General features: G+C 39.8%; 1 protein-coding gene across 2 annotated transcripts in view; it reads left to right on the forward strand.

Annotated features, from left to right (window-relative positions):
• The first annotated feature begins 824 nt into the window (after positions 1-824).
• The window catches only part of skap1 (src kinase associated phosphoprotein 1), a 41,152-nt gene continuing 19,012 nt past the window's right edge, over positions 825-22,964 (forward strand). The window contains exons 1-7 of one of the 2 annotated variants that reach the window (XM_014983938.2): positions 825-1,087; positions 2,571-2,676; positions 3,259-3,284; positions 3,367-3,480; positions 21,787-21,870; positions 21,986-22,069; positions 22,152-22,276. In XM_014983938.2, the coding sequence (XP_014839424.1) occupies positions 1,048-1,087; positions 2,571-2,676; positions 3,259-3,284; positions 3,367-3,480; positions 21,787-21,870; positions 21,986-22,069; positions 22,152-22,276 (579 nt within the window). In that variant the 5' untranslated portion in view covers positions 825-1,047. The remainder of the gene's footprint in view (positions 1,088-2,570; positions 2,677-3,258; positions 3,285-3,366; positions 3,481-21,786; positions 21,871-21,985; positions 22,070-22,151; positions 22,277-22,964) is intronic. The other variant, XM_014983939.2, reaches the window with a different exon arrangement.

Genomic DNA, 22,964 nt, shown 5'->3' on the forward strand with positions numbered 1-22,964 from the left:
ACGGTTTGTCTAGGCTCATTTTGGGCAATGGCAGGCCAAATCTGTAGCATTTTTGAATTACATTTAGTGGCTGTGCAGAAACAATCCAAATGGCTCCTGAATGGCACTTTGGACATTCCTGATCAAAATTAGCAAAAATGAATGCTTGGAATATATCCTTTTCTGTGTAGTGAATCTTTATGAGGCTTTTTAAATGAGACTTGAATTCATTTAAATGAGCCTGACTTACTAGTTTAAAAATATGTTGTTTATTTTTTTTGTGGGCCACATTTCACAATAAGCTCATTCTGAAACTCCAGGGTGATTATTGTCATCCATTAAAGATTTACCTGTAGCAGTCACCTTTCTAAAATAATGGCCTGAATCTTTTTTTTTTTTTTTTTTTGCCATAAGTGATTTTTTTTTTTTTTTTACCTAAATAAGCTTTATGCAATAAAAAAGGAGTGTGTTTTGTTGTTGTCAAAATCTCTTTTGGCAAAAAAATGTCTTAGGCCAGTGAGATTTGATAGATTGTACAGCTCTAATTCTGCTTTTAATTTCTGCAGTAACTCAGAACCTCCACCAGATAATCTGGTTTGAGTATTTAGTCTTTAAAAGACAATTTAACATTTTGAGTTCCCCTCAGGTACACAGACATGTACATATATTTATGTTTACTCTTAAGCAATCACAAACAGCAGGCAAGATTTTCATGGCGCTGTAACGTAGAAACCTTTTCTCACTATGAATCAGACCTTCATACGTCTCTACTGGGGAACCAAAATGCAGAGGAAGTCTGTGCACCTGCTCCTCCCCATGTGCAAATCTAGATGCATGCACGGAAGTCTAGTTTCAATGCAGGAGGACTCAGGTGGTTAGCTGATGTGCCAGTTGATAGTTTGAGTCTTTCTGCCAGTACCAGGCTGTTGTTCCTCGGGGGAGCTGTAGCAGCATGTCAGAGGTTAGATGAAGCCAGGCAGCTTTTTGGGGTAAAGTCGTCAAGGATTTGAAAGACAGAAGAGGAGTGTTGATTCAACTAGTTTTGCATCGCATTGGGCAAAACCAGGGATGGGTACAATCCCTGTCGAGATCCGGAGACTCTTGGATGGTAATGTCTTCATTTCCTGTTAAAATATATTCTGTCACCTACCTTGTTTGTGTTTAAAGCTAATCGTCGAAGAGTACAATGTGATGAGGTAGAATTATTTCAACAAAAACAACTTGAAATTTTTTTTTTTTAGGTTTTATTCAAAGAGAGTTAATTGAATTTGGGAGCGACTTCTTTAACCGAAGCCTTTTCCTCACCAGAAGCAGACTTTGTATCAAAAGTTTTCCCATCAAGTTCACCTCTCTATTTCAGCCGTCACATAACAGTAAACGCTTCCCATCAAGTCGGCATTCACCACATTTGCATGTGGTGCCAAGCTAGCAGGCGCAGCGCTCTTGGGGGGACATTTGCATGCGTTAGTTTATTTGTGTAACGTGGGGTGGAAAAAAATTGAATCAGATAAATGATCTGGACCGACTTGTTTGACTTCATCATCATAAAGAAGAGTCTTCTGTGTATTTGTGGCACAACCTTCCAGGTCGAAGCTGGTTTTAATACAACAGAGAAAGAAACTGGTTCCGGTTTTCTTCCCTATTTAAGCAACATAAAAAGTAGCTAAGCACAGCTGACATTGTCACCTCAGGTAAGGATGTGCTCAAAATCCTTAAATAATTGGAGACTTGGAGAAGCCAATCTTCCCACTGTGGAAAGATAAACTGGGGTTCACGTTGGGCATCGTTTGTCACCATTTGTCACTGTTTCACGTTGTTTACATTTTTTATAATAATTGCTCTGGCTCTAGATACTAGCAAGTTGGTTTTTTTTCTTGTAGCAATTTCTTGATTTATGAAGAACACATATGTACCGTTTTTGACATATTTTCTTGTTTTTCCTATTTTGAAATGTGGGTGGGGGAAATTAGCCTAAGTGCAGTGATGTCAGCAACGCGTTATTGATGTCGGGCCACTTTTTTCAGTAGTAATCCAACGTATTGCTATTTCAAATCCAGTAGTCAGACTACAGTTGCATATAGAAATCACTTTGCGATACTGTTTTCTTTTGTGATTTAATTTTATTTCCTCTGCGCGTCTTGGGGAGCGAACGCCGTTTCTATACGACAGTTATCAGCAGCGACAGAAACATAAATACCGGGGGGAAGAGGGAGAAGCGCATTTTGTTGCTGGACAAACAGGAACGATTTTTAGTTTCTGTCGCCAAGTCCAGTTATAATAAGCAGCTTTGGGCTTGTTTTTTTTCTAAAGTCGCTTGCCTATTTAATGAGTCGTGGGTTGCGGTTTTTGGGGTTGGAAATGAGCAGACATAAACCCCAGAATTTGTCTGACATCCAGTTAGTTTTCATGAGACAATCTCCCTGTCCATCATTTCCTGGATGAACCGTGTCTGTAACACCAATTTTCAAATGTTGTTGTTCTATGTAAAATCGGCAAATACCCAAACGTGCTTTGCAGCAAGTTTTGCCGAGCCTTTGGCCCTCCTTTACATCTAACTTACACACTTCTTCTAATGTTTCTGTGCTCCGCAGACTGCGAGTTGTTTGTGACGGACATCCTTGAGGATGAGAGCCTGAGTGAAAGCGCAGCAGAGACGCGGAAGGTCCTGCTGAATAACTTCCTGGTCGTCCATACAAGGTAGGCTTATACATCCTGAAATTATCCAATACTGGAGGCGCAGACGCCGGGCTGCTGAAGTGTGACGATGTAACTTCACAGCTCCATTACTGAACATTTGCTCTTAATGCAGAAAGAAAATTGTGACTCGGGCAGCAATTGCTTTGAATACAGTCTGAATTAGAAAGAACTCGTTTAATCTAATGACTCCAACATCAACCCCTCCGTTCTTATTTACTTTTGCTAAAGATCTCATGCGACGATCCCTGTTTTTAATCTGATTTTTGAATCTTGCTTTTGCTTTAATGTACATTCTCCAGGAACAACGCATGAGTTTCACAAAAAGTGAAACTCTTGCATGAACTCTGCTCGCTGACGCCGGATGCTTGCGTTGTCTGCACTGCAGGGGAAAAGGCTTCAGCTGTGTTACAGAAAGCCTGTGGCTTTGTGGCGCATAGCACAGGAAGCAATATTCACTGAATTTCTGAAGTTGTGCTTCTGCAGTGCTTTACAAAAAATAAAAAATAAATAAAAAGCACAAACAATTTACAAAACCAGCCTTTGATTTGCATGTTGTTTTTTTTTTCCCTTTCATGTTTTCAGGCTTCCTCAGGAATTCCCAGCAAGATGTGAGTAAGATGTTAATCCCCATCTTTAAAATGTTTCTGCTCTACATAGTCCCTTTGCCTTATTTTTCACACACATGCTCAGTTGACTACAGGGACGATGAGGGCTCTGATGACAACCGCAGCTCCAGTCTGGGACGTTCTGCCCCTTCAGACGACGCCTCGGTGTCGGACTACCAGGACGACGGAGTCCCAGAGTGTGAGTCCACGATAGTTCTGGTTCTGACTCGTTTTGAGTGTCTTGGTGTGCGAGAGGCCAGAACTTTTATTTTCATGTATTAGTTAAAAATAATACATTTGAGCAGCAGAAAGCAGTTCTAGCCCGAAAACGGTCATGCATCTGAATAAGTTAGTTGACATGAAGTTGACTTAATTCAGCGATTTCATTCAAAAATGTAAAATATTATACAGTAATGGACTACACTGGACATTTTCATTAGTTCTGTGTAGTATAAAATATTCCTTAGAAACTGAATTCTGAGTTTTAGTCCACTATATGAGCAACACATTGAATCTATGTGATATAGCGTTTAAACATTATTTTTCTAACTTACACGGTTAACATTATCAAATAAAATTGACTATTATATGGTGATTTAATTTGTCAATGAAAAAAAAGCTATACAAGCAGGTGATGCCCTTGTAAAAATATAGTTTCCTCCTGTGTTAAATCATGAATTATCCATTACATGGGTTTAGTTTCACTACAGATGCTCAGGTGTGATGAGTGCCAGACCCGTAGAACCAAGAAATCATTTCAGTCAAACCCGTCTGACAACAAGAAGTACAAGAAAGTCAAGAACCAGTCATGAACGTCATCTGTATACGTCCAGTTCTTTGGAGAGGGATGTAGCATTATTTCCAAGGCTTTGGGTCTCCAGAGAACCACAGTGAGAGCGAGCCATTATGAATAAAGAGAGAAAACACGAGCCTTCCCAGGAGAACCAAAACTACTCCAAGAGTGAGTCAGGAGGCCACAAAAGAACCCAGAACCACAGGTTTAGCAATGCAGGCATCAGTGGGGGCCAGTTAAGGTCAATGTTTATGTTTCAATAATAAGAAAGATGCTGGTAAAAAAAAATGGCCTCATGGGAAAGTTTTAAGACCAAAACCACTGCTGACCACATAGAACACAAAGGTCCAGCTGAGGTTTCCTTCAAAGCGTCTCGACAATCCCCAAGACCTTTGGGAAAATATTCTGTGGACTGACGAGACACAAGGGGAACTTTAGGTGTTGATAGCCGTTTCATCCGGAGTAAAACTGACATACTAAGAGTCAAACACGGTGGTGGTAGTGTGATGGTCTGGGGTGATTTTCTGCAATTGAGGGATCAATATAACTAAAAGATCCTGAAGGAGGATGTTTGTCCGTCTGTTCATGACCATGCGCTCAGTTGCACTGGGTTTATGCAGCAGTGATCCAAGGCGGCCTAGTCAATGTCCGCTCTTCAATCTGCTTGAGATGCTGTGAAATCAGCTTAGACAGGCTGTTCATGCTGGGAATCTCTTCAGCGTTGCTGAATGTAAATAATTCAGCAGCTTTTCTCCGGAGCGCTGCCAGTTTTCGACTTTAGTTGTTGCTGCTAAGAGCAGCACAACCAGTTGTTGGATTTAGGATGCACTTGTTTTCTTCACATTCGGACGGTCGGCCATGTCCATTCGGTTGGCTTTGTTCCCCTCAAAAAAGAATGAACTTTAAAAATGCAGTTTGAGTTTAGAAGCGTCTCCTAATGAGCATTTGACATATTTAAGTTAGACAAACACAAAAGCAAAAAAAAAAAAACTTTATTACAATACTGCATTCTCAATTATTTTCAACTGAATTATACAGCATGATTTTCTAATTCACAGAGGTGCAACTGTGACACTTTTCCAATGTAAATGTGTTTTTACTGGAAACGTAACAAATTGAATGGGAAGAAGGACGGGCTGGTGTGCCAGGAGGCGATGCGCTTCTCCTCTGAGAAAGCTTCGGCTTTAGTTCATTATCCTTGTTGTCGAAGCTCCTCCTCACCGCAGGAAGAGCAGGTGGATCATTTCGTCGCATATTGCAGCACATCCTCTAAATGTGAAAAATTAACAGAGAGTGGGGGTGGGGGGAGCAGACCACCCCGTGTGAAACTCCTCTCCTACCTCTTTGCCCGGTGACATCAGCGACTCCTCCTCCCTGCTTCCTCTTCCTCTCTCTCCCCCCCTGGCCTCTTCGTGTACCTGGAGAAATGGTGCTGGTGGGTCACACAGACCTGAATGGTGACCTAGAGCTCCCTCCTGTGGCAAAACCCTCAGCTCCTGGTTTTGTCCTTTTGTGCGTCATGTGTGTGCGGCTAGTGGGAGGCAGCCCACACATGGTGGAGGCTTTGTAGCTGCAGGCTAATGCAGTGATTTATTGACCCACAGCCCTTCTATTCTTTCCCAACCGGGTTTGAAATACAACACTGTACCTGAGGGGCCATGTGTGTTCCATCCCTCCTCTCCCTTTTATCAATCTTTCCCTCTATCTTCCTTTCTCCATCCTGCCGCCCTCCCATTCAGACTTTTAGTATTTCTGACTCTAATAGCCCTTGACGTGACACGCCGCAGGTGGGCATTATGGACTCTGCGGCCTCAGGTGTCCGCCTGTGCTGTTTGTCTTGCTACAGCTGGATGCGCCAGGAATTTTCCTCCATATTCAAAATAAAAAAAAAAAGGAAAAAGAATAATTCCAGTCATTTTTGGATGCTTTTGGTTAACGCCAGCTGGGTTGAGTCAAGCCTGATCCCTTATTTGGAAACGGCTTAATGAACTTCTCTGCCTTCGGAAGAGAAACTACTGTTTGTCTCGCTGGAAAATAAATAAATCACAACAGATGGTGTGAAGATAGACCACAATTAGACTAGACAATAATGACCATTTTTCTTTTCTTTTTTTAAATTTTCAGAGTAAATAAGGAGAGATTTCCTTTGGGAAGCAAATAAAAATCGAACCATACAAGGCTGAAAAGTTTCCCTTAAGGCTATACTGATAACTACAAATTGCGCCGTCTGTTGATGTGGTGTGAGATACTTAAAGCTCAGTGTCATGCTATTATGTGCTAAATGTGAGGAATGGTTAATCGTCTGGTGCAAAAAAAAATGCATATTCTTTTATTTTCTCTCAAATTGAAACAAGTTTCCTGTTTTTTCTGGGTTTTTTTTTTTTTTTTGCTGATGGATCAATAATTGGAACATTTTGTCTTAAAAAAAATTGCGTCTCAGCAGCGGGTCTGTCGGCGCTCGGAGGCAGCAGCCATGTTGGCGTAGGGGAGGCTCTGTGTCCTTACTGAAAGGGCATGCGGAGTTCATAGTTCATCCTGTGTTCACCGAAAGAAATGGCTCAGGCGTTTCTGCAGGGCGGTCTGTTTCCGAGGAAGAAGGGGAGTTAGTGGGGGGGGAAAAAAAATGACACGAGTTCTTAATGAGATCATTTCTGGACCGACAGTTATGCACGATGACAATTTGGGATTAAAATTCTCCCCCCCCTCCCCTTTTCTGACAAAAAAACCACGAGGATTTATTCGGGGACTGATTTGGTGATTGATTCGGCTTTTTCTCGCGTTTAATCATTTGATTTTTATGTGAGTCTACTGTACACAATGGAGACTTTGTGACCGGGAGGATGTATGAGCCGCGGTGATCGACTGCCTGCCTTCGCCGCACCGCGTTCCCCTAACCAGTGAGTGAGTGAGTGTGAAGTCGATGGCTGCTTTTACACACAAGAGGAGCCTGCGCCGTTTGATTAGATGCAGTGGCCTGTTGTCTTCAGTGGACTGGGTGACACCAGATTTGTAATGGCTGACAGGAACAGATGGAGCCTCCTTTGTTAGCCCGGGTGTCTGCATGGTAATGTGAACTGAGTTTCACCCGACGACCGCACCCGTGACCCGACCGCGCCTGCAGCCTCACCCCGGCTCCGTCTGCCAACCTCCTTCCCCGCCGTGGCAGCCCCGATTTGGGGTCTCGAGCCCCCGTTTTAAGGAATTTTTATTCCATCACATAACCATGTCATTCCAGCACATTATGCGTAGATAAACAAGTACACGCACAAGCCCCCCTCTGGCGCGAAAGAGCTCTTTAACACGTGTGGACGCCCCTCCACACAGACACAAACAGACCCCAGGAGACAGCTGGAGATGTGGGACTTTTAGCCCCTTCATGCTGTTTGCAGGTCAAGTTTACGAAGTCGAAATGGCTTGTTTGTTTTCCTTTGATTGGGGAGCTCTGCTGGGGGCTCGAAGGGGATGTTTGCTGCGAAGCAGCGGCGATGACAGAGCGACGCGGGAGGAGCTCTGTTTCGAGAGGCGTGCAGAAAAAGATGGCACGTTCGACGTGTCGCCGTGCCTCTTCGTGATCGGCGGGTTTCTGGAATTTGCTCAGGTGTGATTGAAGCCATCAAAATGTATTCTGAAAAACAATTTTTTTTTATTTAGTTTTTTTTTCCTTTACCTTAAAATTCACTGACTGAGATTCATATTTGATTGTTAAACCTTTTACGTTTTATGATTTTCTTATGAATTATGAGCCTCTATTAGTCTCTCCCTGTTAAACATTAAAAGCTGAATCTCATTTCACCAAACAACCCTCATTTTTAGCCCTAAAAATCGGCTGTTTTTGTGGAATTTCTTAGCCTTTGAAGACAGACATTTTTAGGGAAGCGTTTACGCTGTGAAAACATCAAATTTCTCCAAGTAGTTTCCAGTGGAAATATCCTAGACTGGAAATAAGACAAACTAACTGACTTTTTAAGAAAATACAGGAGATTTTTTAAGTGAATCATTCCTTAATATTGATATAAAAAAAATAACTATTTCCACATATAACAAAATTTTTCCCATGTTATAAGTGAAATAATCTGACGGTGGAAATGGTTCCTTCTCATCAATATTATGGAATAATTTACTTAAAACAAGCTCCTGTATGTTGCTGAAAAGTTACTTGTAAGTTAGTTTTTTCTAAGTGTACTAAGATATTTGCACTAGAAACTGGACTAAAATACTTGGTAAGATTTAGTGTTTTTGCAGTGTAAAAAGCCAAGGCAATTTTATTTGGTATGCAAAATAATTCACAGCTTGGAAGAAAAATAAAGAAACGGGGGTAACAAAAACTCCAATAAAAACAAGAAATTTAACAGATAGAACAAATTAGTATTTAAAAAAAAAAGGGGAAAATAAATTGACAGGATATATGAATTACATTTATTAAGATGATTTATATGTCGGGTTGGTGAGTCGACCTTGTTCCTGCCTCTGTCAACCAGTTTCACTTTTACTTTTTGAAGGAAACTACTGCGGGTTGTTGTTTCATTATTTTCAGTTTTGACTGAGCAATTTGAGTGTTATTACTCTGACAAAACTACAAACCCAATGTTGCAGGGAAGCCCTCTGGAAAATAATTTTTCTACAGACTTCTCTGCTAACTTGTTAAGTGTTTCGGCTCCTGAAACTGACTTTTTGCATGTAGGCATTTTACTTCCTGTACGTCTGTGTTGACGTGATGTAACCTCAGTGAACTTGAGTCGCGCATCAGAGCCGCTCCAGTTTAACTTGACAAAGTTATATAGCTTGCATTTACTCAAAGGTAAGATTTTTATTTTGTCAATAAAGTAAGTTAAAGTCATGTTATGCGTTTCATGTGGATTTAAAGTCTTAAATTTAACTCACTGAATCTTCTAGTACTCATAAAAAGTACTAAAAATAAATAAATCTTTGCTGCTTTTAATTTTTTAAAATCTCATTTTCAGATGAAGAAAAGAGAGGAAATGGCATTTTTCACACCTCTGGTTTTAAAATATATCAAAAATTCAAAAAATATACACCGTTCTTGTTTGATGACTCTTTGGCCAATCTGACATTTTTCTGAAATGCAATGTTAGAAGTAACTTTTTTTACTTGTGGCGTTTAAGTATTTATTTATATGTTTAAAAAAAAAAACCTTAAGCTACAACTTTGAATTAGTTTAAAACCCAGTAATTAGGAACAACATTTTCTCCAACTTGTAAAGAGTGACAAGGATATCGAAAAGCACCGTGTGCCATAAACAGACAGAGAAGCTGCACCAATCAGTCGGCCGGTCGTCCTTTGACAGGTTTCGATCAGTTACTGGAACGTCAAATACTGAATTAATAAATTATTATAAATGCATCAACCAACAGCACACAGTTTAATATGAACTGGGGCAATCAAATTTTCTGTTAGATTCAAATCTACAATTATCAAAGAAAACGAAATACTCGCGTAAAATTCGGAATGAGCAGATTAGATCTCAAAGAAAACCAGCTATTGGTATCAACTCAGTGAAGCGTTAACGGTGCATCTTTACATTATTTGTTCTGACTTAAACAATACTTAACAGTTCTTCTTCTCTCAGTTGACGCGTTGTTTAATTAAGTCATACTTTCAGGGACGTTTGTTCAACCCGGACCGTGGCTGCTGTCTCTGCCGGCCCAATTTCCTAAACCAATTACTGGCACCAGTACGCGGGTTGGACAACCAATTTGAACTTATGTTGCGCTGTTGCCCATTTCTCATTTGAATACGAGGGGCCAACGCTCAGCAACATTATTACACCGTGCTTGTAAATAGAATATTAAATCTAAACTCTGTCATTTTGGCTGAAGCTTGGAAAAGCCATTTAAAAGTGAAGCGCTTGTGAGAGTGCGTGCCCGACCCTCTTGGCTGGTGATGTAGGAAAATGACGAAGCCATCTGACAGACTGGAGCTCCATTAGTGGGTTAATCTGCGGTGTTTAATGTGCCAACTGGCTTTTTGTTTGTGACTTAGTCAGATTTTGCAGAAAGAGAAAGTTGAACTGTCGCTGTTCTGCAGCAGTTCCAGTTTTTCCTCCTGGTCTCTGATTTGTCTCTGGCCTCTTTACCGATAATTTAGCTCAGTTTTTTTTTTTTTTCCCCCCTCTTTGTGCCGTCTGCCCACTTACTGAACTTTTGACCTTTTGACCTGCTTGTTTGGCCAACCTGTGACCTGTCTGCAGTCTGTTCAGAGACGTGTGAAGGATCGGCCCCGGTGTCCCAGGAAAAAACCACCGTAAATCACAAAGTTTCTTTCTTCTCCGACGATCATTTACTGTATTTGATCGTCAGAATATCTGCCTGGAGATCCATCTCTCGCCGTGTTCATGGGCGTATGGATTTTGTGACATTTGGATAGCGGCTCCTCGTTTGCAAGCAAGCGAGGAATATGTTAATGACTTTCACTCCTCCTTTCTTTCTCTCTCCCCTTCCCCTCTCCTGCTCCGGTTGCTGTCTGCGTGCTGCTTTGGAAGGACGATCACACGTTACGAGGCGGGTGCTGGGATCTGTACATTGCTGCGAACGTTCGCCATCAGGGTTCAAAAGTTCACACAACTCCCCAAGGGCTACTGTGCTGCTGCAGATGCTGATAGTCTTTTCTTTCTCCCTCTCTCCTGGCTGCCTTTCTTTCCCTCTCTCCTCGCTGTTTACACTATTAATCTTGTACACTCTCCCTCACACACTCACTCACTCGGCCTGCAAGAGAGCGGCTTGAAGGGGGGATTTGGACGTATTTAACCGAAGAGCATCCATCACTCTCATCTCCGGCCTGAACCCCCACCCCTCACCACCACCCCGCTCTAAAGCCCACACCGGGATTTCTATTTTTTTTTTTTTTTTTTTTTGGCTCCTGGTTCGTTTGCTCTCTGATGCAGCTCCCCTCTCATTTTCTTTGTTTTATTGTTGCACCGCATATAATTACATCCCTCCGTCGGCTCTGCCCGAGCTCGCCGATGAAACCCAGGGAAAACGGCCGGAGCTAAACGCACGGCCGTCCATCTGTAAGGAGGCGCACAGGCAGAATGCAAAGTGTGTGTGTGGGGGGGTGGGAGGGATGGAAGCTGGGGCAGGGTGGCTCCTAATCTCCCCCAGAGCTGTCAATGTCACAGACAAATAGCAAAACTATCAGATGCGGCGGGTTCACCCAGAGGTGAGCGTTCCCAGGTACCTCCTGCATTCACTCCCTCTCTTTCTCTTCCTTCCTCGCAAATGAGAATTTGATTTTGCCCTCCACTGGAATCCATTTCTGGAGATGAATGAAGTTTCAATGCCAAGCCCAGGTGGCCCCGCTGATTTCTTAGGGAAATAAATGGAGATGGGAGAGATGTGCTGGCCTGCACACAGACAGTGACACGGCGGCGTCCGATGCCGCCGGGGTCCCTCTGTTTAATTGTCGCTGTAACGTAGCACTTTAAGGTCATTAACATACTCTGGTGTTATTCAAAGATGTTGGGGATGCGTCGCTCCTTGCAGCGGGATCTTGCAGCTGCGCGTGCCAAGTGGGACAGGGCTTGTAATGCTGTTAGGAGATTGCTTATCTACAATGGCAATTTTTACCATTGATTTGTGGCGGCCTTTGCTTGCAAGCGGGATTATGGGAAAGAAATCAGAAGCCCTTTGACTGGGGACAAGTTTTATTGTGAGCAACTGTAGTTTCATTAGAAAAATGCATTTAGATAATTAATTTCAGAATAAATATTTCCGGCTGTACTAATCAAAACGAAATGAACTTCCTTTTATGAAATAGCCTCAGACAAACATGATGGAATTGTTTCTCTTCATGCAAATCTGATAATTTAGCTTCATTTAATCTCGGTTGCTGTCGGATAGATTGCAGCTAAAGAAAAAAGGACTCGGTTTAAAAACCTGATCAATATTCTGGAAGGCATTTATTTTAAAGAGATGATCCCATTAATGTTATTGTTTTATTAAGTTTTCTGAGTTCCGACTTAAAATAACAAACGTCTCTTGTGGCTGATTGCTGACTTTCGGTAGCAACCGTTTCAATGCTGTTATTGATTATTTTAATCAAATGTACCTAGCAACAGATGCTTTAAAATGTTTATGAATTTAAAGAAATCTCTAAAACCTTGTTGTTTTTCTCCCTTTCTAGACAAATACAGATTATATTATTAATAGTTACTGAGGTGTTAATTAGAAATGTTATTTTATTGCCTCGTCAAGAAAAAAAAAACAGTTTTGAAGAAGGGGGGAAAAGAAATGAAAAAATGATATTGGAAAGGAAAATTATTTTGTTCTCTTACGTGTTATGAATCTGAAAAAAATATATAAATTTATATTTATATTAAAATTATATTCAATATTTATCAGAAATATTGCATATTTGGATACGCTTGCACAAAGTTTTAGAGAAAAACTTGGAAAATCAAACGAAATGTTATTTAGTTTTAATTCAAAAATGTGTCTTTTACCTAATAATTATATATAAAAAAAAATCACTTATTATTATTATTGATATCACTTCTACCGCTAGTAAAAATCACAACAACAAGAAGACTATGGAATATTAAACAAAATCACAAATAATAATAATAAAAAAACATAATTATTCTTCCCTTTCCTGTGAGGGTTTGCTCTGAATTTTCTCAGTTAAATTTAATTTATTGACACCTGTTGCCTGTTGTTAATTTAAGAAGCGAGTTTAATAATGATAGCGTTACAAAATGCAATGTATTAGCACGAGAGGAAGCAGAAGTCACAATAATAAAATGAAAGCGGTAATAGGTTGAGTTGTGCAGCACTCTGCAGCTCACTGATCCTCGTTTAGATTTTATTTAAATTATTTGATCAGTAAAATCAGAGCATTTTTAAAAGTGCACTGATTGTATTTCAAAGGGAAGCGCTTTCTCTTTTATCTTTTCCTTTAGGCTACACCATCGACTGCACTATATCACTTTTTTTTTTTTTTTCTCCCACAGATATACCAGCTCGTCTGCGGGCTCAAACACCTCCATCGCCGTTATTTGTATTCTTACTTCCGTGTTTTCTTTTTGTTTCTGTCGGCGAATCAGCGGAAAACCATCCCCAGCGATTAGAGGATCATTGTATCCGCAGTTAAGCATTTGAATAGTGGTAGTAAATCTAGAAAAGGGAAATTCAGGGTCGCTATAGACGCCGCTTATAGCTGCCCAGGGGGAAGCCGGTGTCACATTGTAAATTCAGGCCTTTAGTGTCTGTGGAGTGGCCGGTGTGTGATGTCTGGGAACAGAGCAGATCTGAGCCGTGACTTGACATCTTCTCCTGTATGAAGAAAAAGAAGAAGAAAAACTATTTTTTATGAGCTGTATCAAATATAATAGACCGAGTCGGACGATAGGAAAAAAGGAGCCGCCAAAATGACTTAGAAAGTGTTATAAAATATTAATGTGATGATTTTTGTCCTGCTCAACTCTTTGCTCTGCCACACGAAGGCTGATTTGTTGTTCAATCAGACTGACATTTTGATCTTAAAAGAAAACAACAACAAAAAAAATCCAAAATCCTTTCTGCATAAATTCCTGCTGCCATTAAACATTATTAGACGGTGACACAGTCATCGTGCAGCCTGATATAATGCACTGCATGTTTTCTTTGGTTCAAACACATGCATTAGGAGGTTCTAAACATGGTTTATGTATCGATGACTGAAGTCCTAATCAAATCAGGGGAGGGAAGGAGGGCTGAGGAGACATTGTGCCCTTAACCTCAGTGCCTCTCAGTCTCTCTCCTCCTTTCTGACGGCCGCCTTGCTGGAGGGACGCACAGCAGAGGCCTCCCACTGTAATGAGGAAAAATGTATCAATTTAGCTCGGCCTGCGCACAGATTGAGCGCCGGGTGGGTGAAGGTGCACTGAGTGAATCCTTTTTCCTAATCAAGGACGGTATTGGAGAGGATTGCGGTCTCGTTCACCTCGTCTGTGGAATCAGCAGCATTCCTGCCGGCAGCCCCCCTCAGGGCCGGGGGGAGCCTCTCCGTGCCTTCTGTTTCACCTCATCAGCTGAGTTCACGCGGGGGTCAGGTCCTGCCCCCTGATGCTGCATTCAATGCAATACCTCTTGTATCGAAAGGCGGCGTGAAAGCCCCCACCCACCCGACTCAAGGACGGCACAAAGCAGAGAGAAAACATATGATAACTTTCTGATCTGACGGTCAGATTGTGCTTCTAGGGGTCACATCAGAACAAGCTGAGCAGCGCTAGCTGATGCTAAATGCTGCGATATACTGGCAGGACGTAGGTTTCAGTTATTCTTGATGAAGATGTTTTTTTTTTTATTAGATAACGTTATTGGATGGAAATTTACACATTCAACAGCAAGTCTGTTTGGATGTTGATTTCAAATAAACAAGTGTTATTATATTCATTTTCTTGATTTATACAAAAAAAACCAGACTCTTTCTGAACAGAGATGTAGAGCGACAGTTTTTTTTTTTACTCCTATTTATGTCTGTAAGCTAAAAGATAATAAAAAAATGAAAATATTATGATTGCAATAAAGGAACAAAAGTAATCATTTAAACATGATTTAAAATAAAAAACCGGGTTCCTCAGAGCAAAGAAGAAAATATATCTTCTCGATCTTATTGTCAGTATTGTATAAGAATGAGAAGCTGACATCCGTTTTGACATGAATAATAAAAAAATGATTTCCTGAATCACAATCGGATGAAATATCCGCACCGACTATTCCAGTTTTAACTCTTTAGTAACTTCTTAAGCTAAAAGATTTATGCCCATCTCAAAACTGTAATGGCGTATAAAAACAGGATCATTTTTAACAAAAACAACAAAATAAAACCTCTGCGGGCAGTTGGAAAAGGAAAGTATAATTTTCAGATGTTAATGCCAGTTTTACAGATATTTTATCACCAACTGATGAACACAATGGTTTACAGCTGGTGTAGTTTATTTTGGAATAAAACATTTAGTTTCTCCATAATAAAAAGTGTGATAACTTTCTGTTCGAATGGTAGCCAATAAATATTATGATGTCCTGCTGCTATATGATTTTTCTATAATTTGTGACCAAGCTTTTTCTTTTTGAAATTTCAGACTGAAAGTCTCCCTGCATGTTCACGTTGAGACAAGAAACAAACGAATAGTGAAGAAGCTGACTTCAGTTTATAGATTTTAATTTGTAATGGAAAAGGGGGAAAAAAAGCAGCTGGTTTCCTGAATTATGACTAGATAATAGAATAAAGCAAAATAAATAAATAAAATAAAAAAAGACTCCTGATGAATCTATTAAAAAAATAATTTACAAAATAATGTGAAAAGTTTTCCCAGAGCAAAGAGAAAATTATGTTGTAATCTTATAGACGTCAGAATTAAGCCCAGTTTCCTTTGATAATGTGCATTTAAGAAAATATAAAAAATTATATTACATGTAGAAGGTATAGATCTAATATTTGTGCTTTAATATAATTTTTTCACTTAATATATTTTCTTTACCAACTGATTAAAAGAGAAGCCCATCAGTCTGTGTTTAGTATGCACATCTTGTATGCATAATAAGAAAAGCATTTAGTTCAATTTTAAGAATATTTAAATTTTAGCACTATATACTTATATATATATTTTTATGGTTTTTTTTTGTCTTATCTTATATTGGTCTTGTTATATTTGTGAAGTACTAGTTTATTTTTTATCCCTAAAAGGTGCTTAACACATAAACACAATTTGCATTATTATGGAAATCAAAAAAATGAAGATTGTGATCAGTCTCTTTCAATACAGAAATGTATTTATGACTTCATGGAGTCAACCTTTTTCTAGCAGTTGGCAAGAAACTTTTCTGTGTTCAAAATGTTTTTCACTGATCTGAGATAATATTCAATGTGTTTTCATCAGACGTGAGCAGAAAAGATCTGAAAACCTCAGTCTGTGTGGAAATAATCTATATAATGTTTCACTAAGTGGACTGGGTTACTGAAACAAATGAGCTTTTCAATAACATTGTAATTTATTTAATATGACTGTCATGTTCCTGAATCTATCTGACATTTCCTAGATGGATGCTCCATCAAAAAGGCCATTGATCTTTGCTAATAACTCAGACTAGATTTCTCTTCTAAATGATTCTCAGATGTTCCTCAGATGTCTTTTTTCGTAAACTCTCAAATTGTTTAACACAACATAATTGATTGTATTGAATAATCATAAAAAAGCCTCCTAGACTTTTACTCAGAATACAAAATTTACAGCATAATTAGTTCTCTTTTTTTATGTTTTTCTCCCTTCGAAATTAAATCTTCAGTGGAGAAATCGTAATAAATACAATCACAGTGATGTTCATTTTCTTGATTCAGATTGAAATCTAATGGCATTTGATTAAACAAACAAAATGAAATGTCATCTTGGGTCTTAAGTCAGGCAAAAATAATGCAGAATAACATGAGTTTTTTTTTTATTGGCTTTCAAAAGAGACTGATTAATGGAAATGAAAAAATGACATTTTAATAAACTCAAAGCTCTTCTATGCAGAATAAATTACAGGGAACAAAAATGTAGAACAATGTCGAGGGAAATGTGTACAGCATGCACATATTTATCCTGCAAGCAGAGCATCATGTGACGTCACGCACTGATGAAAATTTTATGGCCTGGGCTTTGTTAAACTCTGACCTTTGACCTGCTTATCACTGATCAAGAGGCATCTGGCCTTTTGCAGATTGATTGGTGCATCTCTGATATTTGTTTATTTTTGGAGCAGATGTGTTTTATGGTTGCAGTATTCAGATTTTCAACTGGCTTTAACAGCCCATGTTAGCGGCTAGCACAGCTAGCATTGGGAGAAAAAAAAATAAAGGCAGTCTCCATGTGTATTTCCATAAGAATGTAGATCCTTACCTGATCTCTGAGATTTCCAAATGCCTACCAGCATCTAAACATCCGGCACGCTCCATGACAGACTGAGGTTTAAACCTCAAACACATAAAACGACATCTCTGTGTGTTCACTGATGGGCTAAAGATCCGACTTTTGAGTTGCCACCGTCACCAGATCAGGGTCAGTCAAGCTGAAAATCCTCCGTTGACCACCACACGCTTCAGATATTGATCCTGCAGAGATTTGTTTGTGTGTTAAGTGGAAAACATAACGCAGCGGCTGAATGCTGTCGGTGCCTGTCTCTCTGCCTGAAACGCACGCTGCCACTCGTTTCTCCAGCACCATCAACATCTTCAGCCCGTTTCAGTGCTTTCATACCCTCTTTTTTTTTTGTTGGGTTATGACCACCGTCGGATCTAATGTAACGCGCGAGTCTTCCCGCTCGACCATTTCCCTTCACTTTGATTCACTTTCCTTCCAGCCTTTGATTGACTTTCAGGCTAACTAAAGTGGATTTTAATGAGAGAATACATTAACTCCCTCTGGTCATGCGAGCATAAATCAGCTTTTTCTTGCGGGATCAACTGCTGAGCTCATACCGCCACGCTGAGGGAGTGTGAATAACCAAATGAGAGATTGCGGCTGTGGCGAAACTGCTGGCAGCTCAGATGCATCGTGGCGCGTCCCCTCCGAGTTTAACACGAGTTCAGGACGCCGACAGAAACGGATCGCTTGTCGCCACGCGGGTCAGCTCGCTCCTGGGGAGCCGCCCTTTCGTCAGGATCAATTAAACGCATATTTCTGGTCGATTCCTATTGATTATTTCCTCCCATTTGTAAATTGGGTGACTCGGATCTTTTTCTTGCTGATGAGCTCCATCAGATTCGGTTAGCATGGACCTGTAGCGGCTCCTCACCTTGATTTACGAAACGCGGCAGGTCCCGACGTCGCATCTATCAGCTTCTCTGTGTTGGTAATTGCACTCAGCTAAATAGGTTATGCTGAAATATCAATAAATTGCCATCAAATTAATGTCAATACCAAAGCCGTGGATGGTGCTAATTAAAACGCAAAAGGGCTGAAAATGAAGCCGTGGCATTGCTCTGAATAATTGATAACCCAATTTATGATTTTTATGAAAGAGTGCCGTCTGTCTGCGGTTCTGATGAGGCCTTAATTAGATGCATTAATGTGTCTCTCTGTGGCCGTACTCGAACTCCAAACTCAAACACCATGATAGTTTTTGTGGGGTGTTTAATGCTCTAAATTGCACATTTTCGAATAACAGTGGCTCTAAACGCCCACTTAAGGTTGCGTTTGCTCCAGTGGAGGTGCTGGTGGGGGGATTCTTACGGTTTCCACTCGGGTTGTTTTTCCTCTTCCGGGTGGGATCAAACACTAACCAGCGGGATGTTTTTATCTCGTGCTGCTACCGTGTGGAGGAACGGAGAACTAATGTGTGTGTGTGTGTGTGTATGTGTGTGTGTTTGCGCGCGTTCGCTTCAAGTTTCACACAAAGGAGAATCCAGTGAGGTCGGGTCACCTGGCGATAAAGTGCTTAGCACGCATGAATGTGTAATGTTTATTGACTCTGGAGGATCGGAGCGATCCTCTGTTGATTTTTTTTTTTTTTTTTTTTAGCTCCTCATCCATTACCTGAGCTCGACCTTTGAGATAAATGAAGAGCGAGGGAAGCAGACGGATGAGGGGATTAAGGGAGAGTCGCAACGGGGAAGTAAGGCCGAAGGGGGAAGGAAAGAAAAAAGACAGACCGCCGGCGGATAAATGAGGTGGAGGAGCGTAATGATCGCTGTTTGTTATGATGTACAGAATCAAGTTCTCTTTGACAAAACAGTCCTTAGCACCTCTGTATTTATAGTGTCAGCGGTCAGTCCATCGGCAGAGGCGGGCGGATGATGTGTAGGAGTGTTAGTGCCGTGAGCGCTGTTCTGGAATGACCCGCTCATCCGTCAGGACCACAAACCTGAGCAGTGCTGGAGTGTTGGATCTCAGCTTGCCGTCATATTTAAAGTTATGCAGATGAAAAACTACATTGAGGATTGGGATGCAGATAAGGGGGGAAAAAAATAAAAATTCTGCGCCCTTTTGCTTTTGTGGTAGATATTTTTTTAAGAATGAGACTCATTGGGGAGTTCCTGTGAGTCTGAAGTTGGGGGGGGGGGGTGCTCTTTGTTTAAACCAGATCAGCCGGTTGTGAGATGACATGTTTGGTTTTTCGCAGCAGTTAAGCAGACCTTTTTCTGAGCGGGGAGAGGGGGACGCCGGCATTCCCCTTGTCATCCCTGACCTGAATAGAGGTGTCATGCTGATTTATGTAAATGGAGTTTAAAATGTGCCTCTGTTTCAAGACTTAAAAAGGCACCTCTTGCCGTTCCCGTGTGTTTCCCTCCATGTTGACTAATATATTCAGAGGAAACTCTGCTTTGACGGCTCACAGAAAATCATGGAAGATGGCTTTTATGCCGCCCAGGAGTCAAGTTCCTCTCGGCGGCCAGAAAATGGACCCGACATTAAGATAAGGGATCATCCAGTTACTGGTATCAAGATGGAACAAGTTACCGTTTCAACCACAAGGGCCAAAGGATTTTAAAGTCTTCTAGAAGTGATGTCAGAAAAAAAAGTGCCGAAGAGACCAGAGTTTTCTATGGCTGTTTGAAGCAGAGTAGGAAAATGCTGCTCCTCCCTCATTTCTTACATGTTCAACTTATTACCGGTAATCTGTATTTTTGCTTCAATCTGTGCATAAAAATTGAAATCACAGTGAATGTGTGTAAGAATCAATATATCTGTGTTATTTTAGAAGTGGTAGGAATGGTTGTTGCTCTCATAAAACAAATAAATAAATAGCATCTATATCATGTTATACATTTTGTTTTAGAATTTTTTTAAATAAATACTTTCACACATTAAAACTATATTAGTTTACTCATTATATCATAGAAAATTCATTCCTGCACATTCCTAATTTACAACTTTATCATTATACCATGAACAAAATATGCAAATCGTAGTAGAGACCCCCGTAACCATGGGGATTAAGACCTCAACTTCCTACTTAAAACCTCCTTTTAAAAACACTTATAGTTGCCTGTTTTAAGTGTGCAAACGCCAAATATACTCTTAATATTTATGAATACGCACAACGGAAACCGTCTTAGCACTACAGCAGAATCCAACTTCTTACTTATCTCTGCTTGGGGGAACAGCCAATCAGCAGCAAGGAAAATGAATGCTGCTCTCGGATTGGCTGCTTTACGAATGCCAGACAGTAGCACGTCCAGTAGTACTGCACCCATGTATTTCAGCTTCCCAAGCTGCATTTTCTTTTGACTATTTAAGATATGCTCTCCGAAACAAATCAGGGAATGGAAGGCAAATAATTTAAATTACGTTCCACAGGAAAATCCACAAAGAGTTGGGCATCTGGTGTATTTTTAAAATATGGACAGTATTGTGAAATTGGATTTTAGTAGTTTTCTGTAAATGCTTACGATTTCATACATGTCACACGATGTCACTGTACATTTTATGTTTTTGTTTTCATTTAAAGAGACTGTTAGTCTCTTCGGCTTCCTGTCTGTCTGTTTAGACGATTCTCATCTCGACTTCTGACCAACAATCATTTGGAAGAATTCTCAGCAGCAATTAAGAAAGAAAAGAATGTTAAGAACATATTTTCCAAGCTGAATTATGAACAAGTCATATCAAAACAGAGAGCTAACATTACGCTGCAGATTTCTCCCTTAGCAAAGATCCACAGCAGAGCTGAGACACGTGTTTACAGAGGATATTTTGTAGCTGTATTCATTTAGAAAATAAAATGAGACAGTTTCTGATATATCTAAAATGTGGAACATGATATCAAATCTCTAAAACGTAGCATGAAGGCAATCCTGGGAAAACAAAGTATCCGTTTTTGTCAAAAAACAAAGAAAAAAAAAACACCATCGTTATGTAATTATCAACTTCATAAATTTGCCCTAAACTAAACCAAAAACAAATGGATTCCTTATTAAGCCCAAAAATTTGGTTATTGCTTTGTTGAAATGTTGACATTTGATTCATTAATGTCATTAAGATAAAACCTTTTTTTTTTTGCATTTAGTTGTGAACAAATCCTGTGAAAAATGTGAAATAAAAACCCCCCAGATAAACAGAATTTGGAAAAAGGTAAAACAGGTTAATTTATCTAAATGATGCATGATATACTGTTACATTTGTTTAAAGAATTAAGAACCTAATAAAAAAGTGTAGTCAAGACAAACTTTACATGAAAAGTGCGTTGAAAGTGTAATCTTTTAGGGCTTTTTTTTTTTGCACTTATTGAAATAATTCCCACTGCTGCCCTCAAGTAAAACTCAAACATCCTACCGAAGGACCAACAAAATCTCACAGTGCTGTATTCATTACTAACATATTACACTAATTAACTTTGGACTTTTGAAGCTTCGCTACTGTCCTATCATGTTTGCAGAGTGAGGAGTTGTTGGATCCCCACAGGAAGGTTGCTCTCATTAAACTGTTATGTGAGCAGATGAATGGACTGCAGTGCTCAGTAGCACTGTAAATGTATTGATCCAAGTTTCCTGAAGCCTTGCGGGGGATGTATTTGATCCTCATGGTTGGGGAATTTTGAAACTGATGAGCGTTCGTGCGTTTCCTAAGGAGTAAAGGAGGTTTAAGTGCAGCTTATCTGGCGTCAGAAAGGGCGTTTATTGACGATCGAATTAGTTGACTGAAAGTTGTAACGTAAAACATTTAAAAATGTTCTGATCTGATAAAATATACTAGGACTTAATTTGAGTACTTTTTTAAATTATTATTTTTGCTTTTCCTAGCAGATTTAGGTGACATCCCCCCAATTGGAGCGCAGGAACTTACCAACAACTTGAAACAGGGCTTCCTGGAGAAGAAACGAAAAGGTATAACAGAGCCTCACCCATATCCTGCAAGCTATGTTTATATAAGTTATACTCTAATTTATATAAGTTATACTCTAATCACTCACGTTTGCTTATGAATACTTTCTTTCTTCAGATCACAGCTTCTTCGGCTCAGAGTGGCAGAAGAGATGGTGCGTCCTGAACCACTCCGTGTTTTACTACTTTGGGAGCGAAAAAGGTTCGTCGGTCGCTGCAGGAAACATTGCAGCCGCACAAAGTGAATCAGATAACAGCCTACCATGTGTTCCGCCTCCCGACAGATAAACAGCAGAAAGGCTCATTTTATATCAGTGACTATAGCGTGCAGCTGTCGAGCAGCCTGAGAAAAGACTCCAAAAAAAACGCCTGCTTCGAGTTCACGGCTCCCGGTCGACGGGCCTTCCAGGTCGGTTCATATTATTCACAGTAGAGCTGTCTCATTTTCGGCGCCGACATTTAGTCATGTCATTGCAGCTCCTGCAGACAATTATACTCACATCTGCAGAATGATTATATGAAAACAGCTGGAGGAAGCTAATAAGAATGTCATATATTTTTTTTACATTATTTATCGCCACGAGACAGAGGTGGCAGAGGAAGTTTCCTTTTTTTTTCTGCAGAAGAGCTTTTGTTGTTTGTTTGGAAAGTCTGAAAAGACCTCAAATATCAATAAAAGCATGACATAATATTTGCATTTTTAACTGTAATTACAAGATATTTTCATGATAGGTAACTGTCAATAAAAATGCTTGACTTGTAAAATCCATACAATTTTGACTTTATTTCAAATGCATAAATCCTTAAGAATTTTGCTCTATATATTTATTATTTGCAAATAATAGCTTTATTTAGAAAACATTTCAATTAAAAAAATGTCCATTTATTATTTTAAAAATGATTACCTCCTTTGTACCTAACAATTAATTATTTAACAGATTTATGACAGAAAATTAATGTTTTTTTTCTTCAAATTTAGCTTTCATTTCACTTATGCTTATTATTACTCAATTTTAAAATATTTTACAAAATTCCTAAGCACTTTAATGTCAATAAATTGTGTCCAAATCTTTTTGTCAAACGTTTGGTTAAAATGT

Source organism: Poecilia mexicana, unplaced genomic scaffold, assembly GCF_051168715.1.
Source record: "Poecilia mexicana isolate PSO_F unplaced genomic scaffold, ASM5116871v1 scaffold_19, whole genome shotgun sequence".
In the NCBI taxonomy this organism is placed as follows: Eukaryota; Metazoa; Chordata; class Actinopteri; order Cyprinodontiformes; family Poeciliidae; genus Poecilia; species Poecilia mexicana.